Genomic DNA, 23,397 nt, shown 5'->3' with positions numbered 1-23,397 from the left:
CCGAGCGTCCGCCGTGTCCGAGCTGGCTCGGCTGCATGAAGCTGTTTTCTCTCAGGCTGCTCCGTGCTCCCTGCTGAGCTGGGGCTGTGTCCAGAGGTGCGCGGATGAGAGGACTGGCACAGCTCCACTCCCTTCCCTCACACCTGCGACTGCCTGGGAATGCCTTGGGTGGAAGTTTGCTGCTCTCCTCCCGCCCCCTTCCGCTGAGCCAAGGAGTGGATCCGCATCCCCGTGGGGTTGGGCTTCATGTGCTCGCCTAGTGAGGAACCCGTGAGCCCTGACAGCAGTGCCTGTGAAATCAGCGCCCCAGCAGCACCTCTGAACCTTTTCCCGGGCGAGGAGTTTCTTTTCTGAGTGTGAACTGCGGTACAGATTTGCACCTGGAGCCCGTGGAGGCACTGCGAGCTTGTTGTCCATGCTCTGTGCACACAAGAGGAATTGTCTGCCCGCTGATTTGTTGTACTCTGAGCATAATTTTTTGAGTTTCTTTATGGTAATGACTATGATGTGGCAATGCCATCTGTCCTCCTCAGAGTGCCGCTGCTACCGCCTGAACGGTTTCTCCCTGTTCAAGCGGCTGCCGATTCCTCTCTCGTCAGGTTCGCGGATGCTGGAGCAGAGCGTCGGGGAGTGGCTGGAGTCCATCGGCCTGCAGCAGTACGAGAGCAAGCTGCTCCTGAACGGCTTCGACGATGTCCGCTTCCTGGTGAGTGCCCTCCAGGGACCCCAGGCTCTGAGGAATGGGTTGGCCAAAGCTTCCTGTGTTACCGATGCCCCATGTGGGCGCCGGGCAGAGCCAAGTTCTGCTGCCCTGCACGATGGTCTTGGGGGGTGTAGATGGTTGGACAGAAGGAACAGATGAAGGTTGTGTTGGGTCTTTGCATTTAATTCGGGTGTTACTGGTTTTTTCACTATGATTTTGATAGAAAATTGTATTTCATCTGCTCCCTAAATCTTTACTGTCCAATGTACTCCAGAAATGGGAACTGAAATTCGCTGGTGTTTTGACGGAACCCTTGAGCAGTCTGTGCTCTGAGCTGTGAAGGAGGCAGCAGACCTCTTGTTGGAACTGTACTTGCTCAGAGCATGCAGGCAGTATGTTAATGAGCTGTACCTAATTGCATTGACACTGTTGGCTCTGAAACCTAATGATGACGACATGGTAATGCTCAGCGTTGAGGGGTTTGATAACCAGTGTCTAGAAACTTAAAGCTGCACGGTGTAAAATTCTGAGAATTCGTGTGGAATGATCAACTGCAAAGACAAAATCTTGGTGCTGCAGGAGGGGTTCTCCCTGCATGGCTTAAAGAAATGCCTTTGAATGTGGGCTCCAAGTTTGGTAAATAATAAAAAATAGTTGTAAACCTTTGGAAAAATCATTTTGGCTAATGCAGCATCCTGCCTTGGAACGGGAGCGGGGACATCTCTGGTGCTGGGGACAGTGCAGAGAGGTGACACCAGGAGGGTGTGAGCTGGGTGAGGGGGTTTGGAACACACAGTGACCAGTGATGGTGGGGAGGATACAGGGGACAGCTGGAGAGAGACAGGAAGCTGGGAAAGGTCATGGATGGAGGCTCGAGGAAGCGCACACCTGAGCAGCATCTGCTGGGCTACGTGAAGGCAGGGTGTAATTATACTTTAAAAAATGACCTGGCCAGGAGGATAAATGTTGTTGGATCTCTCCAGCTGTTCCTCCTGGTCTCCACAGCAAGCAGCCGGGCCATTTGCCTTCCCTTCACCTGGCAGAGCCAACACTCCCCCCCAGAGCTGGGGTTTGCTGTGGTTTTCACTCCGTGTCCCACCCAGCCAGTCCCAAACCCCAGCAGACTCTTGGCCAGGGTTGGGGGAGGGTTCAGCATCCCTGTGTGTGCTGTTTGGAGATGGTACAACAAATTCAAATGAAATAACCTTGTAGATCCTCTTGGGATCCCCTGCTGATGGATCTGTGGTCACTGTGGGGTCGGTGGCTGCTCTCACCCAGCAGTTGCAGATAAAACACCATTCCCTTGCCTGGCCAGGGGCCCTCTCATTTAGCTCAGAACTCCAGTAGCAAAGGTTCCTCTGTGTGTCCCTTTGTGTGGTGGTGTTGGGTACGTGGTAAGATTTGCTCTCTTCATGGCTGGATGTTTTTCTTCCCTGTCCAGTGCTGGGTGGCTGCTCCCAGTGCAGCAGTTCGCTGCTGCTGGATTCAGGGGATGGGACACTCATTTGCTCATTCCTCTCAAAGTTAAAAGGTCAAATAATTTCCCAAAGATTTCCTGCAAACCCCAGCTGATTTCCATTTTGCTGCTTATCTCTTTTCCTAGGGAGTTGACCCTGGCAAGCCCTGGCTTTCAATCCATTCATCCCAGCCCTGAGAACTCTAAACAAATATATGAGCCCAGTAGGAAAGTTGAATTATTTAAAATCTTTTCCTCTGAGGTGTTCCTTGCCTTCAGCTTCTGGTGTTGGGGGTGCAAAACCTTCAGACAGAGCACAAGTGAGGAACAAGTAGTTAATTTGGTTCTAGTGGTGTTTTTGATGTTCTTGGATGAATTATTAAAACTGCTGTGAACACTCAGGCTGGGCAGAGCAGGGGCTCAGGATGTTGAGCTCTGAGGGTTGGGCTGCCCAGTCCTCTTCTTTGCACAACCATAGCTTTATAGGCTGCCCCTTCCAGTCTCTACGGGAGAATATTCCAAACTAAGTGTGTTACTTTCCTGAGTTAAACAGTTTCTGTGAAGGGATTAGTCCCTCTTGGGGCCTCGCTGTGTTCAATATTTCAAGGTTCATAGAACGCCAGGTAATGGTTTGCAAATCGCCAGGTGGGTTATGAGGTTAATTAAGTTTTAGTAGTCCAGCCTAGGAAATTGGAGTCCTTTGATACGAAAACACTTTTTTTTCTGTGCAGGATTTTGCATTGCACTGCTCCCTGCTCAGAGAGCTGCGGGGTGTTCTGGTGTGCCAGGATGCTCCCTTTGCTCCGGGGTCCCCAGGTGCCTTTTGGGGGCAAACCAGGATCTTTGCAGGAGCAAAGCGTTCGCTGTGCAGGGACAGTGCAGCTGCAGAGCAGGGCAGTGTCCTAAAAGAGCCCTGTAATTACTGAGGACCATACACAGCCTGTAGTAGATTGTAACTCAGAGGAGGGTTAAGAACAGTGTAGCAAGGAGCTTTCAGGTCACTGCAGCAGGGACCTGCGAGAGCTGGTGTGTGCAGGCGCCGGGGTGCTTGGTGCTGTTCTTCACTGGAGAAACAGGGTTTAAAGTGCCCTGTCTGCCCTGGGGGTGGGACAGGGTTGTAAGAGACATAAACTGGGGGTGCCGGGCTTGCTGGTGCTCTGGTGGCCTGTACTGCAGCCAGGTCTGGTTTCAGGAATTCTTGATTCCCTGGGTATTTTCAGCTGGCTCCTGTGCTAATCCGTGCCCCATGTCACAAGAGCCTTTACCCCCAGGTAGGGAAATGATTCACGAGCACACCATGTGTAAAGAGAGTTTGAAAAGTGCTCTGTAAATATATTTGGCTTCTTAATTAAATGTTAATATAGGAAGGCAGAAACATGTGTTGTTTCCAAAAATAATAATTCCGTTATTTTCAGAACTCCAGGAATTGGGGATTAGAGGATTAGCTATGCTCCAGCCACGTGCCGGCCGCCTCACTGGACAGGCTGCACCTGGAGTGAGAGCAGGGAGGGGATGAGGGTCCTGCTCCTCTTGGGCTCTGCTGACCAACAGCTGAGAGGGGCACAGGGGACCCACAGCTCCTGCAGGTGACAGTGGGAGCCACGAGTGTGTCTCAGGCTGTGCTGTGGAAGGGAAAGGTGCTCTGGAGCCTCCTCTGTGCTCCTGGGAATTCTAGCTCTGCATCTGGGACAAAGTTGATCTTGATCAAGCATTGGCTTCATTCAGGGGTGGGTATCACTGGCATAAGTCAACAGGATTATTGAGACATGGATGTGACGTGACATTGGAGCGCCCTCATCCATGTACGTGTTCCTGGGAAGGGACCAAGGTCTACATGGATCTTGGATTGTGTAATTTTTTGGCTTGGTTAAGGGAAGAAAGGGATGGATTTAGGTAGCTTGGCTTTCTAAAACACTGAGTTTTCTTCCTACATCTACGTATTGGGCCCCATCTCTGCTTCTGCAGAAATTCTTCTACTCCCTTCACGTTGCTTACAGTAGCCACTCTGTGTTTATGGACAAGGCAGGGAAGGGGCGTTCCCTGTTATTCTGCCACTCACGAGCACAAACCCCACTGCCCAAGACAGCAGCTTCTTTCCCTCACCCTCTGCATTGCCACTTAGTGATCTTCCTGGCCAGCACCACTGCCACGGGGCAGTCGGACTGGGACACTCAGCCGCTGCTTTTCATATGGAGCTGGAATTGGGCAGCAGCCTGTGCAGACAGCTGGGATTAGGAACAGCTCAAGTGGAGATAGTGCTTCCAATCCTCCTTCTCTGCTCTGCAGCCTGCTGGGATTGCTTCATCAGAGGGGAAAGTTTATTTGTGCGGTGGGTGAACACAACTGAGGCGAAGCTGCTGGCAGTGGCTGTGCTGTCCTTGACTGAGCAAAAATACAGCTCTGCAAGTAGGATAAAACCCTCAGCAGCGCTGCCTGCCAAATGTGAACAGCTCCAGTGAACCGGGAATGCCCACCCCACCACCCAGGAGGAGCAGCACTGCTGCCTCCCACGTGGAGGAACGAGGCCCCGTGGCGTGCACCGAGTTCCAGGAGCCTCATTGCCTCATCCCTCACCAGAGGAGGGAAATGAAAGGTCACAACACTGCAGCAGTGAGTGAGAAGTGTCATCCAGAAAAGTGCACAATAAATGGACTTAATTGTCCTTGGCGGGTAATGAGCTGGGGAGCTGGGAGAGCAGGAAAAATGTCCCAGGAATATGGGCCAAGAGGGATTCTGCTGCTCCTGGAGCTTGGCCCCATCGTGTCTTCTGTGCTCACTAGTGCATCTGCTGCAGATGTCCACTTTGGGAAGTCCATAGGAAATGGATTTTGGGATGCCCAGTGCATTCCTGGTCCCTGCAGCAAACAGGGATTAACCCAGGGAAACAGCAGGCTGGACTTTGCCTGTCTGGGGAGGGCAAGGACGTGGCCACTGTAATGAGAAGGAATTGCAATAATTGATGGTGGAATTCCTCCACAGAAGTGGGGAAGGAAATGCCATTACCTGTTCCCTCACACGGTGTCTTGTGATCCCACAGATCCTATAAATGTGTGTGAGATGCTTGCAAAAGCTTTCCCCTTCCCCCGGAGGGTGGGATCTTGCTGCTGCCCCCACAGCTTCCTCTGGGCTGACATCTGAGAAGGGCAAACCCTGCGTGCTCTGGCAGTTGTACCAGTGTTCTGGAGCTGAACTTTTTATTCAGTTCAAAGATATTTTGATTCACAAATGAGCAGGTAAAAGAGAACATAAACCATTTTTTATGGCTTTTTTTTATTGTTCAAGCCTGGATTCCCATGGAGTGTGTGGAAAGCAGCTAATGCTGATTCAATGAGACAGCGTCAGAAAGGGAAATCTGTTCTCTGCATGTAGTGCCCTGGGCAACTCTGGGGGGTTTTATTTATTTTTTTGTAATTGGGGAGAAGTGGTAGAAAAATGATGGTGGTTGAAGAACAGGGTGTTCGCAAATAATTCAGGGTAGTGACATTAATTTGATTAAATGCAATTCAGGGCTACGTTAGATTAGCCTGCGGTGGTGTTTGCTAATGGAACAGCCTTTCCTTCCCCTTTTCCTCTCTGTGCATGCAGGCAAAAAGAGGATAAATGTGGAGCTGAGGCCTTGGCTCAGGTTGGCTCACCTTGGCTGGATGTGTGAGCCGAGCTCGGCACCTCTCGTGCCTTCCCACATCTGACGGGATGTGAACAAAGCCAGGTCTCCTTTGCTCTGCAGATCCTGGGGTTTGGGTGTGGGTGACATCTGCACAATCCTCCTTCTCACCTGGTACCTGCCCTGCTGGAGCACTGGCATCTCCTGTGTCCTCAGTCACTCAGCTCTGCCTGATCCAGCTCCGAACGGCCCAGCTTGGCGCGCAGCTGCTGGTCCCCTGGGCAGAGCAGCCAGGCTTTGGACATGCTCTGGGAATGTGTCTGCCCCAGAGCTTTTTTCTATTTTCATATAGAACTTCTCATTTTATAGTAGCCATTTGGGGAAAACTGCACTGACACGTTCTGGTAGCAGTTTGCACCCAGGAATGATCTGTGAGGAATGGGGTCCCACCAGAGACCACTGACAGGGTTTTACTGCATCTGCTCTTGTTGAAACACAGTGAGAACCTGGCCTGATCACAGCTGGTGCAGGGATTTTAGTGCAGACTCGGGTGAGCCCTGTGTAGCTCATGCCTGGGCTGTGTCAGGCTGGAACTGGAGCGAGCTCTCCTCAGCTGGGCAGAAGCTCTGGGTGACTGTTTCTGGGTTTGGTCACTGCTGCCAGCCCCTGGAAACACGTGCCAGGGTCCCCAGACTGACTGTGCAGCACTGGATGAGCCCCTCAGAGTGGAGTTGGACTCTGGGGTGAGGGTCTCTGCCAAGCCCCTGAGTGGGAATCGGTTCATTCAATTAAGTGAATTCTGTTTGACATCTCCCCAGTGAGATTGTGCTTTATCCACCATGGTAGGGATGTTTGGGTTTTTTCTGGAAGGGAATGGTGAGAGCAGGGGCATGCAGGGCTCTGGGGTTGAAGGAAGTTTGAGGATCTTGGGAAACATGGCAGAGCTGTGCCAAAGTTCCCTGGATAATAGGAATGGACTCCACGGGGAGCAGAGAGGTTGGATTGGATTTTGAGGAGCAAAGTGGGTGGACCAGAACTGGCAATTTAGAGGATACTTATATTTGATTCATTAGTAGCTCCAGGCCCCATAAACATTAAAAAAGCCATTAAAATTGCAGTTAATTTTTTTTCTCTCAATAAAATTGCTTGAATTTGACAACCATGACCAATTCCCTCTGTTGCCATTGTCATGCTGCCAGTCTGCATGGGCAAGAAAATTAAACAAAAATGAAGTGACTGCGTGCTAATCTCAGATTTATTGTAGGGTTTTGTGCATGAGCCCCTTTCCCCGTTGATGCTCTTTGAAGAGTTGGGGCTTCTTCATCGTCCCTGTGGCCAAGCAGATCCTTTTCCCTGCTTTCCACTCAAGTACCCCAGACTGCAGGTGCCTTGAAGGGAAGGCACCAAGCTCCACCAATCACGAGGCCGATTACAAACACAGATTTGTATGACCAAATGGGTTTCTCCTGCTCTGAGATCTGGGTGTGCAGGGCCCAGCTGTGAGGCCGTCACTCAGGGTCTGTGGTGAGCTGGACATGTCTCCATCTCCCATATCCAGGCTGCCAAAAGCAGAGCAATAGCAGTGACAGCAGAATCCACGACAAGATGCAAATTGTCTCAAATGCACTGAGGGGAAAAAGAAAAAGAGCTTTGTATGCATTTTGTATGCACAGAGAGCCTTCAGCTGTCTCTCTGCTTGGGATGTCTGCAGGAGCCTTCGGAGTCTGGGAACGCTGTGTTTGGGTTTTGCATCTGTTGCTTTTGATAGCAGACCCATCCTGGTCCCTGTCCTCCCCGTGCAGGGTGTGCTCACAGCAGCGTCGGGGTCCATCCGCTGCCGGCCCGGCCGCGCGTCCTGCACGGAGCACTCAGTGCCTCAGGCCCTTCCTTAGCTGGAACGAGAGCATGGACAGACGCCAGGCTCTGAGGAAGAAGCAGCATCTGAAAATTGGGTAGTTAAGTGCCTGCAGAGTGTCCTGCTGGAGGAGGAATCTGGCAGATTTTGGCAGTGCTGCCTTCAGCTCACTCACTTTGGGGTCACCTCGGTAGCAGGAGGGGACGCTGCCTTCTGCCAGGTAACCTCTGACTGTGTGTTTTCCTTTAATGAGAACCTGGAGTCTCATGGGCTGTTTAACTACAGTGCAGGCAGTGAGGTGTGAACCAAAGCCAACCCTTTTTCCAAGAACTCGTGTCTCTGCAGGCGGGTTGACTGCACCGGCATCCTACAGGGCTGCCAGTGAGGACTCGGGTCAGTGGTAGATCCCTGCCCTCCCTCAGGGTGATGTGCAGGGCAGAGACAGGGGTCAGGAGTGTCCCTCATGGTGGTGTGTATTTGTGCCTCTCCATGGAGGGGACTCTGGCTCAGAGGGAGCTGAAGGCCAGGTTGGGGGATGAAGGCGCCTCTGACTGCCTGGCAGCCAGTCTGTGCCAGCTGGGACTCGGGACAGATTCACCCTACTCAATTTCAGGTGTCTGACTGGGCTGATGGTTCAGCTCTTTGAGTTGCCAGTGGAGCAGAGGAGTTCTGCCCCAGGTAATGCATTTCAGCCCCTGTCCCTTCCCTGGCTGAGCCCAGGTGGGGGCTGGTTCCTGACACAGCACATGGTGAGGTGTTGGGATGAAGGAGCTGATGGGTGTCCCTCACTGCCCCAAAGTGTGGGTGACAGTGAGAGCTGTGGTCTGGGCCAGCCCTGAGCCTCCCTCACTCTGCTCAGCCCCACGAAGCTGGGGCACCCAGGAGGAACGTGCAAGGTAGAAGCACTTGTCACAAGGAATAAAATTGGAGGCACGTCTTGGGAACATCTTTGTGATTCTAATTGGCATCTCTGAGGCAGCTCCTGGAGGCTCCTGGAGGACTGGGCTGATGGCAGAGCACATCCCTGAGCTCTGCTCTCCCCACTGAGCCCGTCCTCAGAGAACCTGGGGAGGGGCTGGTGGGAGCTGGGGCTGCTCTGTGCCCTCAGAGGGGCACTGGGAGGTGGCATCTGCTGGCCTGTGGGCAGCACCAAAGGGAACATTGGGGTAAAACCAAAGAGCAGCAGTGGCCCACGCAGAGCAGCTCTGCCCCCTGGCTCTTGTCTGAGGCCATGTTGGGTGCAGACAGGTTTAAAGTCTGGCTCCTCTGTGTGGCTGGCAAAGGTTAAAAGATCTCCAGTGTCTTTGTATTTAATTCTCTTTTTTAGTGGCAGATTATTGTTTTCTGTGGGAGATGAAATCCAAATGGGTTTGAAGGACATTTCTCATGCACCAGGGGCTGGAACCATTTGTTCAGAGCTGCTACGCTTTGTCTATCCTTGTTAAGTACCCAGAGAATATGGACTGGCACCAAGGGAATTTAATGTGACACATAAAAATAAGGAGTGCAGGAGAAAGCTGTAGGCTTCACAGTATTTAACTACCTTGTATCCTTGCTACATAGCAAGCAATTTTTTTTGAATTTGAGATGCCAAAGTTGAGAGAACACCTATTGCCCTGCCTTGGAGCTGACACTAGTGCCCTGTGGGAGAGCAAGAGCCACCAGCCCTGTGCTGCTCATGTGGGACCACGGCTGTGCCAAAGGGGATTAGCACCAAAAAGGGCTCAACACTGGAAAGTGAGCATGAGTGAAAATGTAAATAGGATCAGCAGGCTTGTTTAGTTTTATACGTGAAAATTACGCATCGCCATTGTCACAGCTCATTTGGCTGCCGACTGTTCCTGCTGTCAGAGTGGCACGAAGGGAAGGACTGGCTGTGAGCTCTGCCCCTGCCAGCATCTTCCCTGCACTCCCCCAGCTTCAGCCCTGGCTCTCTGCAGGGAGATGGAGCCACAGAGCACCAAGATGGGCAGGTCGAGGGAGCAGAGCAGGCTCAAGCATTGGGAACTGCAGGTTTCGAGCTGTGACAATAACGTGCTGTGGGCACTTCAGTCCCTCCCTGTTCCTCCCGCACCCAGGGCAGTAATACTTTGCTTTGCAAACCTATGAAAGAAATCCCATCACTTGCTCTGGCCCTCTTTGTCCATTTCAAAAAGCTCTTTCGAAGCCATCTCTCTCTGGGAGATGAATTCCTCGCACACAGGCTGCGTTCCTGCCAGGTGAGGTGTCTGTCAGGGGAGTTAATCCCCATTAATCCCTTCCCTCCTCCCCAGAGCTGAGCACACAATCTCCTGCTGTTACAGGAATGCACATTAAATGTGGCTCTTTGGCTTAAAATTTGTGAACAAGAAAGGGGAGGGGATGTTTCCATCTTTCTGGTGGGATGCTGCTGCCCACCAGCCAGAGGTCACTGCCCTGGCAGCAGCAGCTCCTTGTGTTAATCACAGGGGGTTTGTTCCCAATCCAAAGGGAGCTGCTGCTTGTGCACCAAATGGGCAGCCTGGAGCCTTCAGCAGCAACCTGCCTCTTCTTACTCCTGATTTTGTGCAGTTGAGGGGTGCACAGAACAGTTCACGTGATGTGGTTCCATCTTCACATGGCTCATGGTGTGCAGTGTCGCCACTCGGGTGAGCCCCTGGTGTCCCTTGGCCTCGCTCACAGGCTGTGGGGTGCAGGGCAGATGGGTCTGGCCATGATCTGGTGTCCACAGGCACACTGGGGCAGTGGCAGTAGCTGTTCCCAGCGCAATGGCCCCAACTGGCACAGTCTGTGAACTGGCCTTTGGGAAAACACAGAGTGACCCCCCCTCATGGGCTGCAGAGCCATTTAGTCCCAGCTCTTTCTGCTGTTTAAACAACTCTCAGACAAATAAATGCCTTTGTGCCCGTGGCTGTCAGCTCAGGCTCTGCTCTCCTGTCCCCTCCCAGCTCTCCAGGAATCGTGTGTGGGATCTGACCTGCTGAGGGAGGGGGAGGCAGAGGAGCCCCGTCAGGGGGTGGTGAGAGCTGTGCCTCCTGCCACCCACTGCTGTTTGCCACTGCTGTTTGCTAAATGACTGTAGTGTGGGCTGCAGGGCAGCTCTCCCACGTGGCAGAAAGATCTCTGGGCATCTCTTATCTCTGGTGTTAATTCCCTGTTTCCCTGAACACTCCTCTGTGGCCGAGGGAAGAGCAGCTCCCGGGTGGAGAGCTGTGTGCTATCCTGCTCTGTTGTCACCACACCTGCCATGGAAGTGGCAGTGATGCTGCTTGGCAGGGGCAGAGCAGCTGCTGGCGTGGCCGGGAGCAAGGACACGCTCGGGGGGTGGCTGCTCCGGGACAGCTTGCTGCATTTAAAGCAGATAGCATTCAGCAAAGCACATATGCTGAAATCCCACAAAACTGTGGATGGGAAGAGGTAGGAAACCCTTGCTGCCCTTTTTGTAGGGTGCCTGGCAATCTTACCTGCCCTCACCTTCCCTGCAGCCGGCCTTAATTGGGTTTCTCTTATAAAACCAAAATGTGGAACAGTGAAGCGCTGTCGGCGCACACCTTCTGCTGGGACTCCCCGGGGAGCAGAGGGAGGCAGGGCTGGGAAGGGGGTCCGGGCTCGAGCTGAAGCTTTCAGTCACACAGCAGCGTGGCTCTGCCAGGCGAGGGGAAACGTGTCCTGCTGAGCTCTGCCCAGGTAGGACAGCAGGGAAGCAGGTTGTGACAGAGGCTTTTAAAGGGGGGTAGAGTCCGTGTGCTTCTGCTCTGCAGGGGGAAGGGGGCAGAAAATGGGTTTTAACAGCTCAGTGTGGGGTGACTGGAGCATCTCTGCCCCTGCCTGGAGCCAGAGGAGACACCTGACCTTCCTGGGCTGCCAGGGAAAGCAGTGCAGGTTTCTCTGTGGCCGTGGAGGGAGACTGAGCAGAACCCAGAGCCCCTGCTCGGATGTGGAGGGGGCTGGGGTTTGCCTGGGCACTGTTACAGGATGTTTAAAGCCTCTGTGTGTGCATCCCACGGGATGTGGCTGTAAGCCATGCCCCAGGGCTAAAGGCTGGGAGTGGGAGGGGGGAGCAGTGCTCCGTGTGCTGCAGCTCTGCTCGTGTCAGCCCTCTCTGTGCCCGAGGTCGGTACATGGGGCAGAGCTCCCAGCCTTGGAAGCCTTCCTTATCATTCTTGTCTTCCTCCTCCTGCTGCCAGGACATGCTGGAGGTCGAGTCAGAGGGTGCCATAACTGTGTGATGTCCATTCACACGCCTGATGTGGCTCCTGTTGTCCCCTGCTCCCATGTCGCTCCCTGCTGTCCCCACAGGGCTGTAATGTCATGGAAGACCAGGACCTTCGGGATATCGGGATCGGTGACCCGCAGCACCGCCGGAAGCTGCTCCAGGCTGCTCGCTCCCTCCCGAAGGTCAGCACCAGCTGATGATGGGACATTGCCAAGCATGGCTGGGAACACAGGGGAAACAAAAGCCAGTCCTTGCATCTCTGGCCATGGAGGAATCTCAGGGGCTCTGGGAAGAGTTTGGGGAATAGCAGGGAGGAGGAGGAGTATACTGATCTTCCAGGCTATGTGGATGGTGGTAGCTCCATGCTGGGACTGTTCCTCCTGGCAGTCTTGATCCCAAGCACATTCTTTGTTTATACAGTGATTTTGTTACTGGCTAGTGGAGATGGCCATGGCCTGGAAACTGATTTTCTTTGACCCCATATCCCTTGGGATCCCAGCTCCTGCAGCTTTTAACACCCTTCTTGTGCTTTCACAGTTGAAACCCCTGGGCTGTGATGGGAATAGCCAGCCCTCAGTTCCTGCATGGCTCGACTCCCTGGGGCTGCAGGATTACATCCAGTCCTTCCTCTCGAGTGGCTACAGCTCTATTGACACTGTGAAAAACCTCTGGGAGCTTGAGATAGTAAACGTGAGTGTCGCCTCTCTCCTGCCGGGGCAGCGAGGTCCTGCCCCGTTCCCTGGGGCCAGCACTTGCCACAAATCTCTCAGAGCAGCTCTGTGCCCATGGTGACCATGGTCTCTCCCTGCAGGTGCTGAAAGTGAACCTGCTGGGCCATCGGAAGAGGATCATCGCCTCGCTGGCAGACAGACCCTATGAGGAGCCACCAGCCAAGCCACCACGGTTCTCGCAGCTGAGAGTGAGTCCCTGCTCATGGTGCCCTGCCTGGCTCGTGTGTCAGTGCTGCGAGAAATCTTGCCATGGCCAGTGCTGTCTGTTCAGCTGCTCACCTCATCCTCCCCAGACACCCAGGCAGCAAATACCTGTGCAGGGGCAACCTTGTGATTGCAGTGAGTGGGGCAAGGTAATTCCAGCCCTTGCAGGTCAGCCTCTGGATGCCGACCCCATGGCAAAGGCCAGGCTGCCCCTTGGGATCAGGTGCCTGCACTGAAGGGGTGCAGGGTGCCACTCCCACCTCTGCCCTGCACGGAGGGGAGCTCTGAGCCCACTTTGTTGCCCTTGTTTCCTGGTCAGAGATGTGGGAGCTTTCAGCAGGCAGGAGTGACCCAGCCCAGCTGGAGAAGGGCTGCAGCTGGGACTTGGTGTTTGATTGCACCCTTGGGATCTGGAGCCCTCTCCCTGGCCCGGCTGGGCTGCTGAGAGCTCCCGCTCTCGCTGCCAAATAGCACTCGACAAGATGTGTGGATGTTGATTTTTGCTGCAGGAGTGGCAGCATTTGGATGTCAGGTCCTTGTTACGGGGCTTGGCTGGGAGGGAAGCATCACATTCCCCGTTCTTCCTGAAAACTGGCTTTTAAGAGCTGAGTTTGGCAAAAGCTGCTGGGCTCAGAGCAACCCTGTGAGTTCAGGAATGGGGCAGCATGTTGTGCTGCCTCCTCCCAGAGATTGCTAATCAGCTTCCTGGAGCAGGAATTGAAGTGATTGGAGTTTACCCATCCTAAACATCTGGTCCTTGCCCTGCTTGCAGAGCTCTGTCCACTTGCCTTGGATTCCCAAGGCTTTCCAACCCAAACAGCCTTAGCTGAAGTGAGTTGGGCTGCTGTGTCCTGCTTGCTGACAGGGGAACTTTTAGGAACTGGGTTCAAGAGTGAGAACAGAGAGAATTCACACTGGTGCTGCACTGGGAGGGTGCCCAGTACAGACTCTGCATCTTCACCCACTGCTCAACCCCCGTGTTGGGCAGCAGGAGCCTGGGAGGGACCAGCAGGCAAGGATCTGCACCGTGGGCCAGATGATACCGAAGGCAGGGGGGCTGAGGCGGGGAGAGGGCTGCTTTGGTGCGGCTCAGCTGATTGAGATGCTGCCCAGGGAGGCTGGGTGGGAGAATGGGCCATTTGCAGCATTTCCTGGCGCTGCAGCTGCTGCGCTCCAGCGCTGGCTGCGGTGGGGGGGCGGGCGGGCGTCAATGGCAAATCAGGCGAGTGGGCTGAATGGGAGTGATGCGGCCACAGCTGTGCCGAGGCTCCGGCCGTGCCTGCGGGCCCTGGGCGCGCTCTGGCGGCGGCTCCCGGGGCTCCTCTGCTGGAGTGGCTGATCATCATCACCCTCGGGTGCTTAGCTCAGTGCTTTAGGGGAGCCCACCCCTCTGGAATCACCTTGCCCCCAGCCCGGCGTGTCCCCTGCCCTCCTGGGATGAGCTTGCAGAGGCAGAGGCATGCTGGGCAGAAGGGGCTGAGTACGTGGCTGAAACCATCCTGGAGCAAATCAGGTGTAAGAAGATAAAGAGTGGGATTGGCACTGAGGCAGGGGCCCCCAGAGCAGGAGCTGACCCCGTTAGTCCACTCACTGCACCCTGTGTCGGGCGATGTAGAGGGAGTGATGGGGGGCGCGGCACAGCCCAAGCTGACTGGGACCCTTTGCGGTGTCTGCTCCTTCCAGTGCCAGGACTTGATGTCCCAGACGTCGTCGCCCCTGAGCCAGAACGACTCCTGCACAGGCAGATCTGCCGATCTCCTGCTGCCCTCCGGGGACACTGCCAAGAGGCAACACGATCGTGGCACTGAGGTTGCTCCCTACTCCAGAGCTGAGCGCTACAAAGCACAGGTTAGTGGGTGCTTTTGTGTGTCCTGGGGGCCCTCTGCGCAGGCTGCCCCGTCTCTGGAGCCAGGGAGGAGGTAGGATGATGCAGGAAGGGAGCTGGTCAGGCTCAGCTTCTCTCAGACATTAGAGCCAGCAGCTCCTTTGTGCCTCAGTTTCACCTCAAAAACTAATGGCTCACACTTCCATCAGCACTGGCACCTTCACCCCGTGTGCTGCCTCTGCCCAGCTCCTGGGGGACTTGGCCATTGCCAACCTCAATCCCCTCTGCCCAAAGAGCCCCCCTGAGAGCTGTTCCAACCCAGCCTGAACCTCTTGTGGCTTCACATCCATATTTCTTCCCATGCAGGAGGACCGTCGGGAATCCAAGCTAACCCTGCGCCCCCCCAGCCTGGCAGCCCCGTACGCCCCAGTCCAAAACTGGCAGCACCAGCCCGAGAAGCTCATCTTCGAGTCCTGCGGGTACGAGGCCAACGTAAGTGGCTTTTGGTTTGTGGGGGTGGTGAGGATGAGGAGGCTCTGGGGGTCAGACTGTTGAGCGTGGAGTCTCAGGGCAATGACATTGCCTTGGGATTGGCAGGAGTTAACATCTCTCCCTCCTTCACACAGTACTTGGGCTCCATGTTGATCAAAGACCTCCGAGGGACGGAGTCTACACAGGACGCCTGTGCCAAGATGAGGGTACGGAGACCCTGCGGCCGGGGGCTTCACTTGCAGCCTGTGGTGGATGATGGGGATTGCGAGGGGGGATCTCAGGGATTCCCCAAACCCTGTGGGAGCCCAGACTACCAAACAGATGGTGCCACTGTCTCTGATGAACTGCCCCTTCCCAGTATTGTTCCCAGTACCTGGGAGGTCCATGCAGCAGGAGAGTGGGTGTTTTCATTGAGGAAGTGAGGGCTGGAGTCTCTTCAGGTCCCTGTCACTTCCCCTCTGCTTCTACCAGGACCTAACTTTCCTCCTCCTGGTCCCAGATCCCCAAAACCCACTGTACGGGCCTGAGAGTCTCTGGGGTGGGCTGGGACAAGTCCATCCATTCACAGTTGAACATTCACTTGAATGTTCTTCTTTCTGAAGAAATCCACGGAGCACATGAAAAAGATCCCAACCATAATCCTGTCCATCACGTACAAAGGGGTGAAGTTCATCGACGCCTCCAACAAGGTGAGCTGCAGATGCCTCAGAGTTGATATTTGGAGGGACATGACCTGCAGTCTCACCTGCCTGGGGGCTGCAGGTCACTTTTTGTGGGTCTGGAAGCCATGGCTTGTCCTGAGGAGATTCTGGGGCTGGGGGAGAATACCAAGGTGATGATGACTACTGAGAGCACCAAGATGATGATGATTACCTGAGTGCCAAAGGCTTGGCAGACCAGCTGCTTGTGGACCATGTTGCCATTTATTCCTGCCATGGGAGGGAGCTGGAACTGCTCTGGCTGGGAGATTCCCTTTCCCTGTCCTCAGGACACCCTCCACAGCCACTGTTTGCCAGGTGTATTTGCCATCCCCAGAAGGGTGACGGGTGCTTGTGGTTGACCCCGGCAGAATGTCATTGCTGAGCACGAGATCCGGAACATCTCCTGTGCTGCTCAGGACCCCGAGGATCTCTGCACATTTGCCTACATCACGAAGGACCTGCAGACCAGCCATCACTACTGCCATGTCTTCAGCACTGTGGATGTGGTGAGTGCATTGTCATGTCACATCTCCCAGTCTTCACAGACCATTTGTTTCATCCCTCAGCTTTATTGGCTAGTCACAGACTGCTCCTTTCTAGGGTTCTTTCACCCATTTCTACCATAAAGTAGTCTTGGTTCAAAATGTCTTTACTTTGGACCTCTGTGGACAAAGAGAATATTTGTCTGGCTTCGTTACTGCCATCTCAAGTGTTGAATAAAGCAGGGCAGGAGCTTTCCCTCCTGGGGAATGTGCCATGCACAAACCCCTAACATGCTCTCAATTATGTTGAGCATAATGGGCTGATTTAACAACCTTTTAATTCAGGGAGGGTAGAAGCGTGATTTGCTTTTGTACTTGGGCAGAATCGAAATTGCACAAGACTTTTGTGCTATTTTTCTTTATGCTGCTGCACTTCAGTGCTGGTGGGGCTTTACAGGTGGGCAGGGGGTCCCAGGCAGGGGGCCCTGGGGGAGGCAGCGTGGGCCCGGCTCCCCCACATCAGGAGCTCAGTGGCTTTGCCAGGGACACAGCAGGATGTGACCTGCTGAGGGGAAGGCACTGGCTCTGCCAAGGTCTGTGACCCCAGAGGAGCTGCTGAGCCAGGGGGACTGTGCACAGGGTGATCTGACAGCTTTGTGCTCTCTGTGTTCTCTCGAAGAACCTGACATACGAGATCATCCTCACGTTGGGGCAGGCGTTCGAGGTCGCCTACCAGCTCGCCCTGCAAGCCCAGAGAGCAAAGCCTCTGGGTGCTGGAGCAGGAGAAATGATTGAAACAAAATCTTCCAAACCGGTGCCTAAACCACGAGCAGGCATGAGGAAATCCGCGGTATGTGTGTGCAGGCAGGAGCGACCTGCTGGGCTGAGCTGGGGGTTCTCGTGGGCACCACACCCTTACACCTCCCTGGGGTGGTGGGGGGAGCCCAGACATGGTCCAGGTGCCTGTCCTGCTGCTGGCTGCAGGTCTGTGCCTGTGCCAGTCCTGCTGTGGGGCTGGGGCTTCCCCTCGTAGCAGGAGGGCAGGCAGAGGTAGAAACAGCCCAGGTGGGATGGGGCTTAAGTGCCCTGCTGGGTCCAGCACAGCTTGCACGGGCAAACCCTGCAGAGCCGCAGTGAGATCCGTAGGTGAGCTGCAGTATGGGATTCCCCACAGCCAAAACCAGGCAAGACTGGAGCTGCTGAGGAGCAGGGACTGCTGCACAAGCCACTGCCTTCCTTTAATGTCTCCTTTTGTCTGTGTTCTGCTTGCTCCCCCCGCTCAGGTGCCGCTCCCTCCCGACACCCGCTGTTGTTACTGTCACACCTGTACAACACACCGCCCCTCCTACCTGCCGCTGCAGTCTGTTAGTCCTGGAGCGAAGGTCTTTACCCTTCTTCCTGCCATCCTCCCTTCTGAACCGACCCGGGCTGCCTCCCCACTTCCTCTGTCTCCTGCTGTGCCCCCGTGTCCTGCCTCGCTGTTGTTCCTCCCCCTGCTCGTTCTGGTTCGGATGAACCCCGGGGATCTGCCGCTCCCACCCACCCCTGCTGATGCAGTGTGGCAGCTCACAGCTAACCCCGCTGCTCCTGCTGGGGTGGTCACATCCCCGTGGCACCCTGATTTAGCAGGACAAGAGGAAAGAGCTGTGCTTGGTCAGGAGGGTAAATCATGTGGGAACTCACCTGCCAGGAGCTGTCTCCCTCTGTCCCGTTTCTGTAGCGCTCCGTTTTTCATGCTTGTTTGAGATGAGCAAAGCTGTCGCTGATGGTGACAGGGATGCACAGCCTAATGGAGGGAGTCATCCTGGGGTGCTGGGTTGAGACTGATGTGGCCAGACATGTTTTAGCTGTGAAGGACTCAAATGCCCTCCCCAGCAAGAGCTGCTTCCTTGCACACATGCACATTTTTGGGACGGGCGATAGGCAGGCAGGCGCTCCATGCTTTGAATCCCCACTCGTTCTGTCCCAGAAGCACAGGTGTCCTAACATGCCCTTTCTCTCCTTATTTCCTAGCTGGATCCCCCTGAAGTGGACCAAGACTCCCAGTCTCATGCCAGTGTCTCCTGGGTCGTGGACCCCAAGCAGGACTCCAAGCGGACCCTCAGCACTAAGTATGAGACCACTATCTTCTAAAGCAAACGCCCGCGTCCGCCCCGTCTAACCGTGCCTTTGCGATCTGATCTGTCTGCTCTTCTAAACTCCCTCTTCCTCCAGCTGCTCGCCCTGAGCCCACGTAGGCACCTCGTCCAAGGCAGCAGCACTTAGGAGACTGTAGACTTAAACGGCTTTTGTACCTGATCGCTGCTGAACACTGTGAATCTCCTTACTCGGAAACAAGGGTAATGCGCTGTAGCTGCCCGTGAGGCAGGAGGAGCAGAGAGGGCAGGCTGGCAGTCGGAGATGTGGATCCAGGAAAGCCGCCCACCGTTTTCACGTCTTCCCCCCTCGCTCTGGCACTGTGAATCCCTGGGGCAATGTGACACTCCCCAGGCCTTTTTTTTCTATCTCACCTTGTCCTTGGACTGATGGAGACCTCTTGTCTCTGCGGTGCACCCACTCCTTCCTCCTAGATCCTCCTCTTCCCGACTGAGCCACGGCTGTGTACTGTTCAGTGAACTCACCTCTCCTTCCCTGCCAGTCGAACCGACACTAACCACTGTGATGCTCTCTGCAAATAACACGCGGGCACTTCCATTTCCTCACGGCCACCCTTGCCCGCAGTCTTCTCCTCAAAGCCCGGCGCAGAACCTGCTCTGGGTGGTGGGGGAGCGTTGGTTTGGGCTGGGTGTGATCGTTCCCACTGTGAGCTCTGTCCCCTTGGAGATGGAGGGGGGTGGGGGGGGTTGGTTGCATGCATTTCAGTCCCTTGTAGGTTTTTCTTCCCCTCATAGTCCTTGTGTTTACACTCACCAGACTTCTCGTGAGCGCTGGGCATAGTTCTCACGTGGCAGCCTGTGGTTAAGCTTCCGAATGCACATGTTGTTGTTAGCCCCGGGCTGGGGAGGGGAGGTGTCAGCTGGACACCACAAGCAGCATCAGCAGGGAGAGGTCAGGGAGCAGCCCTGGGTTATTTGCCCCTGGTGTTAGGGCCAGCAGCAGCTTATCTGAGTTTTGCTGTGGCTTTGGAGTTGCTGCCTCAGAGCTTCCATTTCCCCTCACCTTCGGTGAAATCTGATGATTCAAAGTCCTTATTTAGCTCTTTCTCAGGAATGAGTTTGATCTCCCAAGTCATTTGCAACTTAATGGCAAACTGACCTCAGACTGAGGGCTCAGCTAGTGAGAACCCAGTGAGAGGACTACAAGTAAAAAAGTTGTCTTAAAGCAAAAAAAACAAAGGAAAGCTCAGTCTAGTACATACATTTCATATGCCACAGAGCCCCCTGACACAGAGCCAGCACTGCCTCGGGGCTGCAGTGCCACCCTGCCAGCCCAGGCCTTGTGGACAGCAGAACATTGCTGTGCCTGAGGTGCTCCGGGAGGTTGGGTTTGGGTTCGGGTTCCATCAGCACCTTTCCAAGCTGTAAGAGTGTCCTGAAGGTTTCTGTGTCCCTCTAAGAGAAACTCACTCCCTGGTGTGGGTGGCACAGCAGTTTCTACATGTAGGTGTTCACCACGCAGCTGCCACACATCCGCCCAGTGGCAGAGGGTCTGAGCTCTTCACCTCCCCCTGCTCTCAGCTGGGAAGGGCAGGTCCCTTCACACCCCCTAAATCCGGGTCACGAGAGCATGTGCCTTTCTAAGGGTGACCAAACCCAGCGGGGATCACAGGCAGCCCTGCCCAAACCGCGCCGCTGCCGCTCTGTGTCCGTAGCCCTGACGGCTTTTGTGTCCCATCTCCAGGCCGTTCGCCTCACCTTTCCCAGCACCTGTCTTTGTATGACTCGGAAATTCATTCCATTATCTTCCTTTCTGTTTGCCTCTGCGAAGCTGAGCTCCGGGCAGCCGTCTCCTACCACGGGATGTAGTAGCGGGACAGAGACCTGGGACGCAGTGGCCTCCTGACGTGAAGATCATCTCCCTCTGGCACGGGTGGCTGCCTCGGAGTGGGTGTGTGGCTGCTCGGTGAGGGCTCCCAGAGCAGAGGGGGAAAGGGACCCAGCCTCTGCCCAGGAAAGCCGCTCTCTCCATTCCTAGCGAAGGAAAACTCGAGACTCGGAGGCCGAGAGCGATGTCGCCTTTTCTAGTTTGAGACAAACGTCTTTCGACCCGTTTCTTTTTTAACGAAGTGACACAGAGCAAATCCGGTTCACGGTTTCAATGTAGCGCTGCAGCTTTTTGGTGAGGAAAAAAAACAAAGAAATTTTTATTTACTGAGAATCCCGCAGTCCGGCGAGGAGCACGATCAAAAGTCTTAGCAGGGGCGTGGTGTGCGCATTTCTGACGGTACTTACTCTGCTTCAGCTCTGGGTGAACAGGAGAAAACGCCAAATTCCTGGAAATCCCTTCCTCCCGTGTGACAACCTGGTTTGGGGTAAGTCTGCATCCTGTTCTCCAAGCTACTCCACGCTTTTGTAGCAAATGGAAGTAACTGGAGGAGAAGAATCTGCAAAGGATCTTTCACCCCAGAGCAGCTGTGGCCAATTTCCCCAATGGTACAAAGCTTCCTTATCCCCCAAACTGTCGTGTTGCAATACTTGACATTTCTATGGCAAGGACCCCGTTTCTTCCCATTTCCGCACTGAATTCCTGGGGACAACTCCCTTCTCCAGCCTCTGTGCACCTGTCTTGTTTTTAAATGCAGTTATGCCCTGAAAGGTTGGGGGTTTTTTAAGTATATTCAATTGTGATTTAGCACTTTTTTGATACTAGCTCATTATTTAATTAGTGCAACAGTTTCAGAAGATGAACAAATAAGGAGTTAAATTTTGGGCATTACACTGAAACAGTCCATCCCCAAGGACAAACCACATCAGCCTGAGGGTGGCTTGGCCCCGTCCGAGCCCAGTGTCCCCAAAGACACCACCTCAAAGGTGCTGTGTGCTTGCTTTTATTCCGAATTACAGTGTTTCAGAGTGGTTTGGGCTGTGACTGACGTGTTTTCAGACTGTTCCCCTCTGGGGAGAACGTTAAAATGGTTGTGATATGAATTCTTCAGATGCAAAATGTAGCGCAGCGCGTCCGTCATGATCTCGTCAGGCCCTGTCAGGGCTGTGGGACCTGCTGCCGCACGGGAACGCTGTGCCCAAGTAATTCCTGTTTAACTCCAGTTGCTGCTGTATGTCAGGATTTCCTTTAGTCTCTCTCACCAGTGAGGCTGGGAGGGAAGTGAACCATAATCCCAAGGGCACAGACCTGTAAAGGATTGGGAAGGGGGAGTGGAGATTTTGGGTTAAGTTGATGAATTTAGGAAACCTAACATTCCTTGTTATGCACATGTTGCAATTCATACTGGTGTAAGTGTAAATATTTGGTGTGTTGGCAACAAGTCTTTGGTGAGATTGCAAATTGAACCTCTGCTTGGGAGGAGGGACACCTTTCCTTTCTGAAACGTGAGCTGTTTCGGAGGTTGGCTTGGAGGTGATGTGGTGATGAAGACTCCAATCTTCAGGCACTGGGCTCAGTGACCCTGGTGGTCCATTCCAGCCCCACGTGTAAACCTGTGGTTGTCTTTAGTGATCCATTCTTTAGCCAGATACTCCCTTTCTCACCTCACAGACAGAGCAGTTGTTTTGGCAGTTCAGTGTGGTGGGGTCTCTCAAGGGACTCGGTGCTGGAGACTGACCCTGGGCCATGCCAGTCGCTGGCTCCCGGCCACCTTCACCCACCCACGGCGCAGTATTCGGGCTCTTCCTCCCTGCAGGGTTTTGTGCTATCTGGAGGAAAGTGCCCCAAATTTTTGGTGCTGAACATGACATTGCATCCAACTGCATCTGCTGTATTACCTGCCCAGGAGGAGTTGGGGCTGCCCCGGGCCTCGTTCCTCTCTTAAAGACAGATTGTGTTTCACAGACTTTGGTTTGTGGGCTGAGCCCTCACTCACGGCCGGCAAACGGAGTTGCCGAGTTTTGTCTTTCTTTTTATAGGAGGGGATGAATTTTTGTTTTTCAAATTGAAGATGCTTTATCCTTTTTTTATTTTGTGTTTACAAAGAAAAAAAACAGCGCTAATCTTAGCTGTTCAGCTGACTTTAAACTTGCTTTGGGATTGTTCTTTTTAGAAGAAATTATGCAACTTTTTTGGGGTACACGCCTGTCCCCCCTCCCAGGGAGAAGATGCGGCACCTTCCAGGCTGTACCTGTAGTGAAGTCTGTACCTTCAGGAGGCTGCTGAGACACAGAGCAGATGCCAAAAAGCCCTGAACACGTCCCGTTCTGTGTGCAGCTGAGGTGGAGCCAATGCTTTAATGCTCCTTCCACCCACCTCAGAAGTTTGCAGCAGCAGCAGCAGCAGCAGCAGCATTTCCCCGGTTCTGCTCAGATCCATGTTTTGGAGCCGGCACAGTGCTCACAACGCTGTCATGTTGCTAAGGTCTCCCTTTTAGATCTCACATTGGTATTACTTAAATTTTTCTTTCCCCAAAGAAAAGTACCTGTGCTGTTCTCGCTAAGTCAACCCAGCTCAGACATTTTTCTTACCCACAGAAGAATAACCTGGGATTCCCTGACAGAGCAGAGACAGTCGAGTTCAGTTTGCAATGTGGACATTTTTGCTAATTGTGATGTATGGCAGTGGGGCTGATTTGTAATACAAATGTTATTTAATCTGTCTGTATTTTGATACTTGAATTTCCTTTTATTTCCTGTATATACAATTGTTAATCTGTTCAAATTTGTCTGAATTTTAAACATCTTGTGGTACCAAACATAACCAATCTGTGCAACAACATAGACTGACCTCACTACAACAAGGCGAGATTGTAAATATTCCTGGGCTTCCAGCAGTCGTTTTGTTGTTTTCATAATTGTACAACTTAGAACAGACCGAATTAATAAACAACCTTAGACACACGTGTGTGCTGTTGTGTGTGGCCTCAGTGTTGTGCCCAAGTCTTCTGGGGGTCTGTGCCAAAGCAGGGCAGTTCTCATTGTGCAGGCACTGTCTGGGGGGTTTGGGAGCTTTGGTTAAAGCTGCTCTTTCTGCAGTCAGTCATAATGACCCAAATATTGAATATTATTATTTTGAGACTAATTTATGCATAAAATCACATCC

General features: G+C 53.7%; 1 protein-coding gene across 3 annotated transcripts in view; it reads left to right on the top strand.

The window, feature by feature from the left end:
- ANKS1A (ankyrin repeat and sterile alpha motif domain containing 1A) overlaps window positions 1-23,195 on the top strand; it is a gene marked incomplete at its 5' end in the record, with an annotated part of 78,485 nt that extends 55,290 nt beyond the window's left edge. Inside the window, 12 exons of one of the 3 annotated variants that reach the window (XM_082296266.1) lie at window positions 600-706; window positions 11,897-11,995; window positions 12,351-12,503; window positions 12,625-12,732; window positions 14,432-14,596; window positions 14,940-15,065; window positions 15,200-15,271; window positions 15,668-15,754; window positions 16,135-16,272; window positions 16,928-17,098; window positions 18,262-18,359; window positions 20,176-23,195. In XM_082296266.1, the coding sequence (XP_082152392.1) occupies window positions 600-706; window positions 11,897-11,995; window positions 12,351-12,503; window positions 12,625-12,732; window positions 14,432-14,596; window positions 14,940-15,065; window positions 15,200-15,271; window positions 15,668-15,754; window positions 16,135-16,272; window positions 16,928-17,098; window positions 18,262-18,359; window positions 20,176-20,179 (1,328 nt within the window). In that variant the 3' untranslated portion in view covers window positions 20,180-23,195. Of the gene's footprint in view, window positions 1-599; window positions 707-11,896; window positions 11,996-12,350; window positions 12,504-12,624; window positions 12,733-14,431; window positions 14,597-14,939; window positions 15,066-15,199; window positions 15,272-15,667; window positions 15,755-16,134; window positions 16,273-16,927; window positions 17,099-18,261 lie in introns of all 3 variants that reach the window. The other 2 variants (XM_082296265.1, XM_082296264.1) reach the window with 2 other exon arrangements.
- Between the last annotated feature and the right edge of the window lie 202 nt (window positions 23,196-23,397).

The sequence above is a fragment of the Coloeus monedula genome (genome assembly GCF_965178545.1).
Source record: "Coloeus monedula genome assembly, chromosome: 23".
NCBI classification, from domain to species: Eukaryota; Metazoa; Chordata; class Aves; order Passeriformes; family Corvidae; genus Coloeus; species Coloeus monedula.
The sequence above is the reverse complement of the archived record's forward strand: the minus strand, read 5'-3'. Positions and strand labels throughout refer to the sequence as shown.